The sequence below is a fragment of the Macaca mulatta genome, chromosome 6 (assembly GCF_049350105.2).
Source record: "Macaca mulatta isolate MMU2019108-1 chromosome 6, T2T-MMU8v2.0, whole genome shotgun sequence".
Classification (NCBI taxonomy): domain Eukaryota; kingdom Metazoa; phylum Chordata; class Mammalia; order Primates; family Cercopithecidae; genus Macaca; species Macaca mulatta.
The window spans coordinates 77,154,382-77,170,638 of NC_133411.1; the positions used below are offsets into that span (position 1 = coordinate 77,154,382).

Below are 16,257 nucleotides of genomic sequence, written 5' to 3' on the forward strand. Positions count from 1 at the left end.
TCAAAGTCCATCAAAGGCATTGTTCAAAAGAAATGGCTGTACCGCTATTTGTAATCGATTCTCTACAGCTTCAAAAATAGTTATCTCTGGTTGGGGGAAGGGCACCTGAACTTTTAAGACTTGAGGCCTTCTTATCACAAAAATGATCCATACTCACAAAAACCTAAGAGGCAGAGGGTATGTTAACCTGGATTAAGAATCCCTAGGCCAAGTGCGGTGGCTCACGCCTGCAATCCCAGCACTTTGAGAGGCCGAGGTGGGTGGATCACCTGGGGTCAGGAGTTCGAGACCAACCTGACCAACATGGACAAACCCCGTCTCTACCAAAAATGCAAAATTAGCCAGGCGTGGTGGCACAAGCCTGTAATCCCAGCTACTTGGGAGGCTGAGGCAGGAGAATCGCTTGAACCTGGGAGGCGGAGGTTGCGGTGAGCCGAGATCGCGCAATTGCACTCTAGACTGGGCAACAGGAGCGAAATTCCATCTAAAAAAAAAAAAAAGAAGAAGAAGAAGCCCTAACGCAGAGGAAAAGATTGGTGAGCTTTGTTTAATCACACTGGCTGTACATTTTCGACGCCCCCTCCCTCTGCTCTGCAGGAATCCGCTGTACTTCTGACGGCCCATAGGTGGCACTGCAGGGACAGGAAAGTGCACCGGGAGCGCCAACCGGAGAGGCTGATAGGCGGCGGGGCTTCAATGCGCCACAACATGGCGGGAGGAGCCTAAGAAGCGGCGAGGAAAGGCAAGTGTTCCGCTTGCGCAGACGCAAGGCTGGGCACTCCCCTGGGAGTGAGGGTTGCTGGGCTTGATGACGTGGCTTGGCAACGTCCCTACTGGCGCTGCCTCCCGGGAACCTGGCGCCGCCGGAACTGCCCGCGGCCTAGTCCCGACGCGCGTGTGCTAGTGGGCCGGAGCCGGGGACAGCAGCGGCAGCAGCAGCGGCAGCGGCAGCGGCGGCCCGGCCTGCGGGAACCCGACGAGGCAGCTGCCATGGGGGAGTGACGCGCCTGTGCCCGCTGTTCCGCGACAGCGGCGAGACATGAGGAGACCCCGCGCCAGGGGCAGCGGCGGCGGCTCGTGAGCCCCGGAATGGAGGAGAAATACGGCGGGGACGTGCTGGCCGGCCCCGGCGGCGGCGGCGGCGGCCTTGGGCCGGTGGACGTACCCAGCGCTCGGTAAGGGACCTATCCGAAAGGCAGCGACCGGCCGGGCCGCTCAGGATACACCTTCCCAGGCCTCCGTCCGGTCCCCGCTGACAGCCCGGGACGTCCCGGGGTCGGCGCGCACTCTCCCTCTGCCTCTCTCCCTGCGCGCAGGCTGCCTCCGGGCTCCCCGGGCCTTTCGGGTGCCCGCTGCAGAATGAAGGCGCTAAAGCCAGAAAGCTTCTGCTTGAATTTCTGGGTTACAAGGCAGTCAGTCAATCTTAGAACTGCCCGCCAGATCAAGTGAGAGGTTTTTCTGATCTGTGAGAAGCCTTTCTCTTGGCTGTTTCTCCCTGAAATAGTCTGGTGACTACTTAACCTCTCTGACGTTTCCCTGCATAAGTTAGGGGAAGGTGTCACCATCATCTCTCGTCAGGCAACGAAACCAAAGTACATACGTGAACTTGGATGTTCAGATTAACCGAGCACATCGAGGGTCCAGCCCTATTTTCTTTTTTTATTTTATTCTTAAGTAAGAAATGTGTCTTCGTTGTCAAAAAAAAATCTAAACAGCACAGCAATTCATAGAGTAAAAAGTGAAAATTACCACTTCCTCTCTCCAATTCTCCCACCAACCCCAAAAGTAAGGGACCAACAGGTGCAGCGACCACTTTCGAGTATGTCCTTCCTAAATTCTGAGATAGTGTCAAAGATGTACAAAATATAGCCCTGCAATTTGGCTGGAACTGTGTTCATTGCCTCCAATTTTAACGAGTTCTTCTCATTCTGGAACAAATACTTTCTTTGATATTTAAAGAAAGTGATAAATGTGATAAATTCTTTAGAACTGTAGTAATAACATTATAAAGTAACCTTTTTTTTTTTTTTTTTTTTGAGACGGAGTTTCACTCTTGTTGCCCAGGCTGGAGTCCACTCACCGCAACCTCCGCCTCCCGGGTTCAAGCGATTCTCCTGCGGCAGCCTCCCGAGGACGTGGGATTACAAACATAGGCCACCACGCCTGGCTAATGTTTTGTATTTTTAGTAGAGACGAGGTTTCTCCATGTTGGTGTGACTGGTCTACCTCGAGTGATCCGCCTGCCTCGGCCTCCCAAAGTGCTGGGATTACAGGCATGAGCCACCGAGCCGGCCCAACATAAGCATTTTTTATAAAAAGGAAAGAACACCACATAGGACAGAACTTAAAGCAACTGCATTTTTGTAGCATACATTTAATTTTCTAATCTATTTAGAGCATCTCATTTTGTAAATAACAGCATATCAGATGTTAATTATTGAGACATGACAACTAAATGCAGTAGGCAATTCTGGTCTGATTTGGTAGGGGGGAAAAGTGCTTTAAAGGACGTTACTGGGTCAATTGACAAAATTGTACTATGGACAGTAGATTAGATAAAAGTATCATATCAGGCCAGGCGCAGGGGCTCAGGCCTGTAATCCCAGCACCTTGGAAGGCTGAGGCAGGCGGATCACCTGAGGTCGGGGGTTCGAGACCAGCCTGGCCAACATGGCGAAACCCCGTCTCTACTAAAAATAGCAAAAAAAAAATTAGTTGGACGTGGTACACGCCTGTAATCCCAGCTACTCAGGAAGCTGAGGCAGGAGAATGGCTTGAACCCAGGAGGCAGAGGTTGTGGTGAGCCGAGATCGCATCACTGCACTCCAGCCTGGGTGACAGAGCGAGACTCCGTCTCAAAAAAAAAAAAAAAAAAGCATATCACTTAAATTTCCTGAAGTAAACAGCTCTGCTGGTTTTATAAGAGAATGTCCATGTTCTTGGGAAAAACAAGTATTTAAGCATAAAGAAGCATGAAGTATGTAACTTACTCTCAAATAGTCCAGGGGAAAAACCTGTGTGTGTGCATTTAGAGAAAGAATAATAAATCACATGGGATGATACATTAACAATTACGGAGTCCAGGTAAAGGATATACTATTGTAACTTTTACGTAAACTGGAAATTATTTTTAAATGAGTAGTTTAAAAGTGTTATTTATTCAAGAGTGTAAAGAGCGTAATGTCTCAGGTAGGGAAATGTGGTAAACAATCCTTTGCTATTTTATTTGTACTATTTACTTAGCAGAGTTGCCCTTCTATTGTAGTTTATTGCAGAATCAAATTCAACTCAGAACTGGTTGAATTTTGATGAATTCCAGGTTGCAAGAGTTCTACTTTATTTCAGGTTGCAAGAGTAAAGGAAGGATGAGGTCCTGGATGGAAAATGTGGAGATTAAAAAGGAGTTTCCCCTCTTAACTCTGCCTCCCATTCTCTCATTTAACTCCAATATCCCAAAAGCCAGGCTTCAACCTTCCGGGAGGACCCTTCTGGAAAACTTACCAAATCTCCAGCAGTTGTCTAGGTATAGAGTAAATGTAGGCTGAAGCAGGAGGATCAGTTGAGCCCTAGAGTTTGAGACCAGCCCTAGTAACATAGTGAGACCCCCATCTCTACAAAATATAAAAATTAGCCAAGCACATTGGCAGTGCATGTAGTTCCAGCTACTTGAGAGGCTAAGGCAGAAGGATCACTTGAGCCCAGGAGGTCAAGGCTGCAGTGAGCTATGATCCCATTACTGCACTAGAGCCTGGGTGACAGTGCAAAACCCTGCCCCACCTTCCCCCCAAAAAAAACTCCAAAAAAAAACCCCACAAAAAACCAACAACAACAACAAAATAAAGCAAATGTATATGTACTAGAAAAAAATAGAACACAAAAAACACCCTTAGAGATTTTAGTAGTTTCTTCCCTTCCTTTCTTCCCTTTTTCTTTCCTTCCTTTCTTCCCTTTTTCTTTCCTTCCCTTCCTTCATTCCTTTCTTTCTTCCTCTTCTCTTTCTTTCTGACAAGGTCAGTTCCTCTGTTGCCCAGGATGGAGTGCAGTAAAATAATCATGACTTACTGCAATCTCAAACTCCTGGGCTTAAGCAATCCTTCCATCTCAGCCTTCCCAGTATGTGAGATTGCAGGTGTGCACCATCATGCCCAGTTCATTCTTTAATTTTTAGTAGAGATGAGGTCTTGCTATTTTGCCCAGGTTGGTCTCGAGCTCCTAGGCTCAAGCAATCCTCCTACCTCAGCCTCCCAAAGTGCTGGAATTACAGGCGTGAGCTACCATACCTGGCCTGGATTCTTTGATTTTTAAAGTTCCAGTTAATGAACTGTTGGGCTAAAGATGAAAAACCAGGCTAAGTAACCTATATTGATAAGCAAAATTATTAATAAGGAGACATTCCTAGTTCATGTTATGAAGGAAAAACAATGGCATTGATTTATCAGGAAGTGAAGATGGGAGAGGAGAAGAAAGGGAGGCTAATTTTTAAAAACTTTTTGGAGAGACGGGGTCTTGCTATATTGCCCAGGTTGGTCTTGAACTCCTGGACTCAAGTAATCCTTCTGCCTAGGCTTCCCAGGCATGAGCCACCATGCCTGGCCCATCCTCCCCACCCCCCAATTTATAAACCATCATTTCCCATTAACTAGTCTTGTCAAAAGTTATCAGTGGACTTTTCTGTGAAGGTTTAGAAAATTCCCTGGTTCTGGCCGGGTGCGGTGGCTCAAGCCTGTAATCCCAGCACTTTGGGAGGCTGAGACGGGCGGATCACGAGGTCTGGAGATCGAGACCATCCTGGCTAACACGGTGAAACCCCGTCTCTACTAAAAAATACAAAAAACTACCCGGGCGAGGTGGCAGGCGCCTGTAGTCCCAGCTACTCGGGAGGCTGAGGCAGGAGAACGGCGTAAACCCGGGAGGCGGAGCTCGCAGTGAGCTGAGATCCGGCCACTGCACTCCAGCCTGGGCGACAGAGCCAGACTCCATCTCAAAAAAAAAAAAAAAAAAAAGAAAATTCCCTGGTTCTAAACGTGGTGGGCTCACACCTGTAATCCTAGCATTTTGGGAGGCCAAGGCAGGTGGATCACCTGAGGTCAGAAGTACGAGACCAGCCTGGCCAACCAACATAGCGAAAACCTGTCTCTACTAAAAAATACAAAAATTAGCCTGACATAGTGGCAGGCACCTGTAATCTCAGCTGCTCAGGAGGCTGAGGCAGGAGAATCACTTGAACCCAGCGGCAGAAGTTGCAGTGAGCTGAGATCGAAGATAACTCCCTGGTTTTCTAAACCTGAAATTACTGAAGTTTGGATTTAGGTTCAAACCTGCCTCTTGGGCTTTGCCTACTGCAGTGGCTCAACAGTTCTCTGGCTAAAAAATAAAAAATCAGTGTGTAATTCAAGTTCAATTCAGTCAATAAATACTCAAGTATCTACTATGTAGAAGGCACTATATATGGGGTTTTAAACAACTCAGACTACCAGCTCATTTATTAGTTGTGTGACCTTGGGCAACTTACTTTTCTACAATTCAGTTTTGTGAAACAGGGATACCACTTCTTGGTTTGTAGGACTGTTGTAAGAATTAAATGAAATGATGTATTCAAAGCACTTGGAACATAGCAGGTGCCCAACAAATGTTAGCTGTGACCCTGTGCCCTTCCCCACAAAGAGGACTTAAAGCAAAATAAACCTTTGTTTAAAATAATACATATTTGTAAATTTGGGCATAAAAATACCCACAATTAAAGGACTTGTCAACTAGTTTTTGTTGCAGATTATAACTAGTATTTGATTTTTGGTCTATATAAAGTAAAACTCTTGCAACCTGGAATCCATCAAAATTCAACCAGTCCTGAGTTGAATTTGATTGATTCTGCAATAAACTATAATAGAAGGGTAACTCTGGTAAGTAAATAGTACAAATAAAATAGCAAAGGATTGTTTACCACATTTCCCTACCTGAGACATTACGCTCTTTACACTCTTGAATAAATAACACTTTTAAACTACTCATTTAAAAATAATTTCCAGTTTATGTAAAAGTCACAAGAGTAGTATATTCTTTGCCTGGACTCTGTAATTGTTAATGTATCGTCCCGTGTGATTTATTCTCTCTCTCTCTCTAAATGCACACACACAGGTATTTTTTTCCCCTGGACTATTTGAAAGTAAGTTACATACTTCATGCTTCTTTATCCTTAAATACTTGTTTTTCTTAAAAACATGGACATTCTCTTATAAAGCCAGCAGAGTTGTCTACTTTAGGAAATTTAAGTGACCTTGCCAGAGGCTATGACTGGTGACTCCTAATAGTGGTTGAGGAGAGAGAGTTGCCTGCCGGCTGGGCAGGAACCTGGAAATCTGATTACTTGGAAGACTTCCTAGAGATCCTCTTCTTTTCAGCTTCTCATTCCCCTCCTGAGGTGTTTCCAATTCCTGAGCCTTTTTAGGACTCTAGGTCCAGTCAATTGACCTTTCAACCACAACTCTCACTGTAGTCACTTAACAAGGCAGAGGAGGCGCGAACCAAAGGCATTTACCATTCTTCCGTTTCTTCCTTTATTGTGGTCTTTTCATAACAGAATTTAGTTTTTATTCCGTTCTCCTTATTTGTTTGGAGGAGTTATTAAGTTAGAAAGCAGATAACAAAATAGTCCAGCAACTTGATCAAGAAAATTTTCATTTTTCGTTGGGCATTTTTTGTTAAAAGTAGACTGTAGCTGTACATAATCATTCATATACATTGAAAAGAAACCCAAAATGTTGTGGTTGGTTGGTTTTTGTTTTGAGACAGAGTCTTACTCTGTTATCTAGGCTGAAGTGCAGTGGTGCAGTTTTGACTCACTGCAACCTCTGCCTCCTGGGTTCAAGCGATTCTCTTGCCTCAGCCTCCCAAATGGCTGGGATTACAGGCACCTGCCACCACGCCCAGCTAATTTTTGTATTTTAGTAGAGGTGAGTTTTCGCCATGTTGGCCAGGCTGGTCTTGAGTTCCAGACTTCACGTGATCCACTCACTTTGGTCTCCCAAAGTGCTGGGATTACAGGCATGAGCACCCAGCCTGTTTGTTTGTACTTTGAGACAGGGTCTCACTCTGTTGCCCAGGCTGGAGTGCAGTGACAATCACAGATCACTGCAACCTCAGCCTTCCAGGCTCAGGTGATCCTCCCGAGGAGCTGAGACTGCTGCCACGCGCCATAATGCCTGGCTAATTCTTAGTATTTTTTGTAGAGATAGGCTTTTGCCATGTTGCCCAGGCTGGTCTCAAGCTACTGCACCTGGCCTCAAAATGTTAACAGCAGGTTGGGCGCGGTGGCTCACACCTGTAATCCCAGCACTTTGGGAGACCAAAGCTGGAGGATTGCTTGACCCAAGGAGTTCGAGACCAGCCTGGGCAACACATTGAGACCCCGTCTCTATGATTTTAAAAAAAAAGTCAACAGTAATTATCATGTGGATGGTGAGTTGTTTGGGGACTTTGTTTTGTTTCATTTTTTGTTTATGTATATTTCTATGGTTTCTGTAATGACCTCTTGTTTAAAAAACCAGATTGATGAGTTCCTTGTAATTTCAATGATACTAAAAATTGTTTCTGCTTTTATTTTTCAGATTAACAAAATACATTGTGTTATTATGTTTCACTAAATTTTTGAAGGCTGTCGGACTTTTCGAATCATATGATCTCCTAAAAGCTGTTCACATTGTTCAATTCATTTTTATATTAAAACTTGGGTGAGTGTGTGGATTTTTTTTTCTTGATTTTTTTATTTCTTTGAAAATCCTGTTTTAACAGAGTATCTTTAAGAAACTTTACATGCAATATTTTGTTTGTTCCTCCTGACAAGTATTTGATAAATTGTTTTAACTGGGAGTATACTTAAAATTAGAGCTACAAAGAGACTGAAAAGAAAAGGGATTGTTGTGCTCTAATCACTTGCCTAAACACAGACTTTGATGAGATTTTTGCAAATTGATTTTAATATCTGGCTTAATAGAGGATAGCCAGATTCTCATAAGTGCCTCAGTATTGAACCTGTTGCAGTATTAGCAATTTCGCTCTATACTCCTGGGAGAATAAGAGTGAAAGGGGCAGATAATGTCTTGGCATTTTTTTGAAAATCATTTTAACCTTGCTGACTTCCTGAAAGGGTCTCAGGGACACTAGGGATTCCTACACTATTTGACTGACACAACCTAATCTTCAAACAGGCACAGGGTGTTATCTGAGGCCTGTCTTGGAACAAATATTCCTTATTTTCTAAGTTAAACCATGGTTGGGCTGTGTTCACTACATAATCTTTTCTTAGTACAGTCCTCATACAGTATGAACATTAAATTATCCTACTTATAAGAAATGCTTTTTTTTTTTTCTTTTTTGAGACACAGTCTCACTCTGTCACCAGGCTGGAGTGCAGTGGCGTGATCTTGGCTCACTGCAAGATCACTGCCTCCCGGGTTCAAGCAGTTCTCCTGCCTCAGCCTCCCGAGTCGCTGGAACTACAGGTGCTCACCACCATGCCCAACTAATTTTTGTATTTTTAACAGAGACAGGGTTTCACCATGTTGGCCAGGATGGTCTCAATCTCTTGACCTTGTGATCCGCCCGCCTCAGCCTCCCAAAGTGCTGGGATTACAGGCATGAGCCACCACGCCCAGCCTACATATAAGAAATTCTGAATAAAGATTTCTTGGATCTTGAGATTGATAGTGACCACCCTCTCTGTTAATAAAAACCAATTAAAGACTCTTGGGAGTCAGCTGGGTGCGGTGGCTCACACCTGTAATCCCAGCACTTTGGGAGGCCGACGGGGGTCGATCACCTGAGGTCAGGAGTTGGAAACCAGCCTGGCCAACGTGGCAAAACCCCATCTCTACTAAAAATAGAAAAATTAGCCAAGCATGGTGGCACATGCCTGTAGTCCCAGCTACTAGGGGGTCTGAGACAGGAGGATCGCTTGAACCTGGGAGGCGGAGGTTGCAGTGAGCTGAGATTGTGCCATTGTACTCCAGCCTGGGCAATAGAGCGAGACTCCATTTTAAAAAAACACTCTTGGGAGTATAATTTTGGTAATTTGGGAAATAGATTATTGATTAAGAAATATTAACCCACCAGTTATGTGCTTTTTTTATTTTTTATTTATTTATTTTTTTTGAGACAGTCTGGCTCGGTTGCCCAGGATGGAGTGCAGTGGCTCAATCCACTCACTGCAGCCTCTGCCTCCTGGGTTCAAGCAATTCTGCCTCAGCCTCCTGAGTAGCTAGGATTACAGGTGTGTCCCACCATGGCTGGCTAATTTTTGTATATTTTTTTTAGTAGACACGGGGTTTTCCCATGTTGGCCAGGCTGGTCTCCAACTCCTGACCTCAGGTGATCTGCCCACCTCAGCCGCCCAAAGTGCTGGGGTTACAGGCTTGAGCCACCATGCCTGACCAAGTTGTGTACATTTTTATACAACTGTTTTGGCAATGTGAAAGGTAGGGACGTATAATTAGTAATTTCTTCATTTTCATTATACTATTTCAAGATTTATTACTGAATTTTAGAGAAAATAGGAATTATTTTCTTTGGTATTTTAAGATATAAAAAAAATTGTGACTCCTTTACTTTTGTGGCTTGTTAGCTGGTTCTGAAGACAGAAAATAAGAGTTCTCGGCCAGGCGTGGTTGCTTTTGCCTGTTTTCCCAGCAGCTTGGGAGGCCAAGGAAGGCAGATCAACCGAGGTCAGGAGTTCGAGACCAGCCTGGCCAACATGTTGAAACCCCGTCTCTACTAAAAATACAAAAAATTGGCTGGGCATGGTGGCGCGTGCCTGCAATCCCCGCTACTCAGGAGGCTGAGGCAGGAGAATTGCTTGAACCAGGAGGTGGAGGTTGCAGTGAGCCAAGATCATGCCACTGCACTCCAGCCTGGCAACAAAGCAAGACCCTATCTCAAAAAAAAAAAAAAAAGTTCTCTAAGTGTTGAAAAGGAGTTTTACTAAAATGAATATAATTCTCCAGTATGATTTATTCCGAGGATAACACTTCAAGTTCTGGCATATTTGTTTAAAATAAGTGTCTTTACTTAAAACTGTATCTTGTGTCTAATATTGATTAATATTAATATATTAATGTTTTAATATTTACAGGACTGCATTTTTTATGGTTTTGTTTCAAAAGCCATTTTCTTCTGGGAAAACTATTACCAAACACCAGGTAAGATCTTTGCAGAATCTTTTATTCCTAGCAGCTTCTTGTTTAGTGGGCCAGGATGCAGTGCTTATGTTTTGATAATGGGTACTTAATAATTTAAGATATGCCACAGAACAATTTTAGAGTTAACTTGCTCTTGTCTTTTCTGAATGGAGACTTTAAACCATAAAGTACTCAGATCATGAAATGTTTTAAGAGGCTAAAAAAAATTATAAAGCATTCATGTAATTGTTTTCTTCAGTACACACTTCTTATTCTGAAAGATTTACAAATTGGACATGAAAGCATGCCCAAGAGCCTAGTACAAATGTCACTGGAAAGCTGACAAAGCATAGGGGTTAAGAGTGAGGTTTCTGGAGTCAAAGGCATGTTCTGTCTGTCCTCCTTACTGACCTTTACTTTGGGCAAGTTACTTGATTTCTCTCTACCTTAATTTGCTCACCTGTAAAATGGAGATAATAGTAACTTCCTAATGGAACTGTGAGGAAAAAATGAATTAATGCTTATGAAGTTTTTGGAATGATGCCTCATCATTGTGACAGTGTGACACCCTCATGATCATTGTCACTATTCTCTTTAGGCAGCTGTGGTTCAAACTAGAACTGTCCTACATTTTGCATAATCATCTCACATCATCACTTCTTTGGGCAGCAGTTATACCATACTACATGTTTGCTTTATACCATGACTTACAAACCTGTGTCATAATTTTTTTATTAGAAAGACAAATTTAAGTACTTCTGTTTCAGAGACCAAGAACATTTTTTAAAATAGGATTAACAGTCTAAGCCCCATCTTAACTTTTTTCTCTCCTTTCAGATAATTGGATCACTAAAAATTCCTGGTAGAAAAGAATTTAAAGACAAAAAGTTAAATGATCCTAGGAAACTAGTGAGAAACTGAGAAATCATAAAATTGTACTCTGAAGAAAAAGATTTCAAAATCTACTAGCAGACAAGAATATAGATAATGGAAAACAGAATACTGTCTTTTTTTTTTTTTTTTTTTTTTTTTTTTTGAGAAAGAGTCTTGCTCCATCGCCCAGGCTGCAGTGCGGTGGCGCAATCTTGGCTCACTGCAACCTCCACCTCCCAGGTTCAAGCGATTCTCCTGCCTCAGCCTCCTGAGTAGCTGGGATTACAGGCATCTGCCACCACACTCAGCTCATTTTTGTATTTTTAGTACAGATGGGGTTTCACCATATTGGCCAGTCTGGTCTTGAACTCCTGACCTCAGGTGATCCACCTGCCTCAGCCTCACAAAGTGTTAGGATACAGGCGTGAGCCACCGCACCCAGCCCAGAATACTGTCTTGGAAATCTAGACTTAGTCAAGGGATCTTATGTGTTCTACTTAATTTCAAAATACGTAATTATTTCACCTTTAAAATATTTGTTATTATTATCTTTCTGTATTTTATTTAAAATTGGAATATACAGCAAAATATATGTGACTGAAATTTTTAATTTTTTTGTTTCCATTTATAGTGGATCAAAATATTTAAACATGCAGTTGCTGGGTGTATTATTTCACTCTTGTGGTTTTTTGGCCTCACTCTTTGTGGACCACTAAGGTAAATAAAAATGCGTATTTTGAATGTGTGTTTGTATTTCTTCATTTTGAATATTGTTTTTGTTCCACTGTGTTTTATGTCAAATATTTATCTGTGCAAATGTGTCTGGCACTTTTATAGCATCAGAGAGAATTCAACAAATAGAAGAAACCTGTTGAGTTTCTGGACTGGTTCTTTGGTGAATACCATTAATAAATTTATTCATGATTTGTCATAGATAGTCTACTAGTTAGAATTCCAAGTTTCAGAAAATTTTTAGCATATATGGCTTTTTAATCATTTATTCGTGATCCCTGTTAACAGCTTAGAAGCTATAATAAAAGGTCTGAAGTGGTAAATAAAATCAGCCAATAAGAAGAATAAAATCTCTAAAAGCACTCATTTTTTGCACACTTTTGCAAGTACTCTCATAAATAAACGTCTCAGAAGTAGTATATCAGTTATCAGATTAAATGCGTGGTGGATAAAGTAAACTACTCCCATTTCATATTTCCCTAGATCTATATAGATTAGTCTTTTTCTGCAAGTGGACTGGTTTAAGGAGGAAATGCTTAGCAACCACTTGATAGGAGTTGTATCATCTCCTATCTGTGTATGAGCATTCTTTTAACATTTCCCCATCTGTGAAGGATTTTACTTAGTGAATAAGTGTAAGAAAAAATGCCTTGCCATGAGAGTGAGAGGTAAGGAGTGAAATGAAGAATGTTCTTGGCCAGCACTGTGGCTCACGCCTATAACGCTAGCACTTTGGGAGGCCAAGGGGTGGATCATTTGAAGTTAGGAATTGGACACCACCTAGCCAACATAACGAAATCCTGCCTTTATTTAAAAATATACAAAAATTAGCCAGAAATCACTTGAACTCAGGAGGCAAAGGTTGCAGTGAGCCAAGATCACGCCACTGCACTGCAGCCTAGGCAACAGAGCGAGACTCCATCTCAAAAAAAAAAGAATGTCCTAAAGCAGGGATCCCCCACTCCCTGGCTACAGACCAGTATGGCTTCGTAACCCAATAGGAACCAGGCCGCAGAGCAGGAGGTGAGCCATGGGGGAGCAAGCATTACTGCGTGAGTTCTGCCTCCTGTCAGATCAGCAGTGGCATTAGATTCTCATAGGAGCACAAACCCTATTGTGAACTGTGCATGGGAGGGATCTCGGTTGTATGCTCCTTATGAGAATCTAATGTCTGATGATCTGAGGTGGAACAGTTTCATCCTGAAACATCCCCCCACCACTGCTGTCTGGAAAAATTATCCTCCAGGAAGCCAGACCCTGGTGCCAAAAAGATTTGGAGACCACTGTTCTAAAGGATCCCACTCAGAATAGTGGGGTAGACAGAGTGGAAAGTGAAAGGTGAGAAATGTTGAAATGCCTTGTGAAAAGTCCTTTCCCCTCTCACGGCCAGTAGAATAGCTTCTGGATTGGGATCCCTTTGACTTGTTTGCTATGTACTTTGTCAGATGCAGAGTAGGTATAATTGGAAATGTCATATCTGTAGCCACAGCTGCAGCTTGGAGGGGTGAGAAAGCTAGCTGAATTTCCTAGCATGGGAAGAGGTTTTTCACCTTATGCTTGAATATAATTGAATATGATTGAGTGCTGCTATTGCTTATCATCTGCAGTATTTTAAATTTGTTATTCATGAAGTTATGTTTTGGTTCTTGTGTTACTATATTACTGTCCTTTTGTGTTACAATAAGGAGGGAAAGAGGAAGTACTTACATTTTTACTTGGCTCCCTATTTAGTCATCTAGCTCCTAACCTTATCACTACCAACACTGCCCTCTCATTCTTCTACTAAAACCATCATACAGTTTCTCAATTGCAAAATCTTTAATCCCAGCATATTGGGAGGCCGAAGTGGGCAGATTACTTGAGCCCAGAAGTTCAAGACCAGCCTGGACAAAATGGCAAAATCCCATCTCTACAAAAAATACAAAAAATTAGCCAGGCATGGTGCTGTGTGCATGTAATCCCAGCTACCCAGAAGGCTGAGGTGGAAGAGATCACCTGACCTCAGGAGGTAGAAGCTTAACCTTAGCATACTTTACTCTTTTGTAAAAACACCTTAAAACATAAACGCATTGTACAACTGTACAAAAATATTTTCTTTCTTTATATCCTTACTCTATAACTTTTTTCTGATTTTAATTTTTTTCAACTTTTTTTGTTTTTTTGGAGACAGGATCTTGCTCTGTTGTTCAGGCTAGAATATATGGCACAATATTGGCTCACTGCAACCTCCATCTCCTTGGTTCAAGGGATCCTCCCACCTCAGCCTCACCAGTAGCTGGGACTACAGGCACCTACCACCACACCTGGCTAACTTTTGTATCTTTTTTGATAGAGAGCAGGTTTCCCCATGTTGCCTAGGCTGGTCTCAAACTCCTGGGCTCAAGGATCCACCCTTCTCGCCCTCCCAAAGTGCTGGGATTACAGGCATGAGCCACTGCTTCTGGCACTTTTTTGTTAAAAACTAAGACATGCACGCATTAGCCTATACCTACACAGGGTCAGGATTATCAATATTACTGTCTTCCACCTCCACATCTTGTCCCACTAGAAAGTTTTCAGGGTCAGTAACATGCAAAGAATTGTCATTTCCTATGATAACAATGCTTTCTTCTGGGATACCTCCTGAAGGACCTGCCTGAAGCTATTTTACAGTTAACTTTTTCTTTTTTGAAACCACTATTTGAAGTCAAAGGATATAGTTACCTTTGTTTTTAACAAGCAAAAGTACATTCTAAAGTAATTAAAAGTATAGTATAATAAACACCTAAATCAGTAGCATAGTCATTTATTATCATTATACAGGCTTATGTTCTGTAAATAATTGTATGTACTGTATTATATGACTGGCAGTGCAGTAGGCTTGTTTACACCAGCATCACCAGAAACACACGAGTAATGCATTAACGCTAGGTGATTGGAATTTTTCAGCTCCATTATAGTCTTATGGGAACACCATCGTATATATGTGGTCTATCATTGACCAAAATGATGTTATACAGCACATGGCGCACATGGCTATATGTTGCCTGTAAATTTTTTTTTTTTTTTTTTTTGAGATAAAGTCTTGCTCTGTCACCAGGCTGGAGTGCAGCGGCCCGATCTTGGCTTACTGCAACCTCCGCCTCCCGAGTTCAAGTGATTCTCCTGCCTCAGCCTCCCGAGTAGCTGGGATTACAGGCGCGTGCCACCATGCCCAGCTAATTTTTTGTATATTTAGTAGAGACAGGGCTTCACCATGTTGGCCAGAGTGGTCTCTATCTCTTGACCTCGTGATCGGACTGCCTCAGCCTCCCAAAGTGCTGGGATTATAGGCGTGAGCCACCGCACCCAACACCGCACCCAGCCACATTGCCTGTATTTTTTGGCTTACTGCAGACAGTGCTGGTATGAGCAACCTTGTAAGTGTTACTTGATACATATCTACACAAGAATAAGAAATCTGTATGATGTAATTCTATGACGGGTATGATTGGGTATTTGTAGCTTCAGTCTTTCTAAGGTAGATAATGCCAAACTATTTTCTAAAGCGGTTGTACCTATTTTTCTTATGTTTTGTGAAATCAAGGGGAAATGTTTTTCTTTCTCTAACTCTAGTTGAATTCATGCGTCTTGATAAAGATAAATTACATTTCATGAATGATAATGTTTTATTTTTGTAGGACTTTGCTGCTATTTGAACACAGTGATATTGTTGTCATTTCACTACTCAGTGTTTTGTTCACCAGTTCTGGAGGAGGACCAGCAAAGGTAGAATTTTCCATTATCAGTTACTTGGAAATGGAAAGTATGTATGTCATATATTATCCAAAGGAATAAAATCTTATCTTTCACCATTTAAAAGAATGCAGGGAGGCTGAGCACGATGGCTCACGCCTGTAATCCCAACACCGTGGGAGGTTGAGGTGAGCGAATTACATGAGGTCAGGAGCTTGAAACCAGCCTAGCCAACATGGTGAAATCCTGTCTCTACTAAAAATGCAAAAATAAGCTGGGCATGATGACGGGCACCTATAATCCCAGCTACTCTGGAGGCTGAGGCACAAGAATTGTTTGAACCCGGGAGGTGGAGGTTACAGTGAGCTGAGATCATGCCACTGTGCTCCAACCTGGGCGATAGAGTGAGACTCAGCCTCAAAAAAAACAAAAACGGGCTTTTTCTGCTAGTTTTACATTTTCTTACAAATATTTTTTGGTTTTGAAGAATTCTGTAAGTTTACAAAAATAGATGTTTGTAAAAATATAAAATAATCTATAGTTGAAGAAATTTCTGAACATGAAAACAGTGGAAAATGATCTTGAAATGATTATAGATTCCCAGAAAGTTGCTAAAATAGTACATAGAGGACCCTCACCCTTCATTTAGTTTCCCCGAAAGGTAACTTCTTAACCAACTCAAGTACACTATCAAAACCGGGCAATTAGACCTAGTATTTCGTATCACAATAGGGTGACCATAATCAATAATAATTTGATTGTACATTTA

At 42.3% G+C, this 16,257-nt stretch overlaps 1 protein-coding gene across 2 annotated transcripts in view; it reads left to right on the top strand.

Moving 5' to 3' along the window:
- The first annotated feature begins 823 nt into the window (after positions 1-823).
- The window catches only part of SLC30A5 (solute carrier family 30 member 5), a 37,438-nt gene continuing 22,004 nt past the window's right edge, over positions 824-16,257 (top strand). Inside the window, 5 exon segments of one of the 2 annotated variants that reach the window (NM_001266785.1) lie at positions 967-1,175; positions 7,605-7,727; positions 10,124-10,190; positions 11,674-11,759; positions 15,434-15,521. In NM_001266785.1, coding sequence (NP_001253714.1) covers positions 1,090-1,175; positions 7,605-7,727; positions 10,124-10,190; positions 11,674-11,759; positions 15,434-15,521 — 450 coding nt within the window. In that variant the 5' untranslated portion in view covers positions 967-1,089. 2 annotated transcript variants of the gene reach the window in all.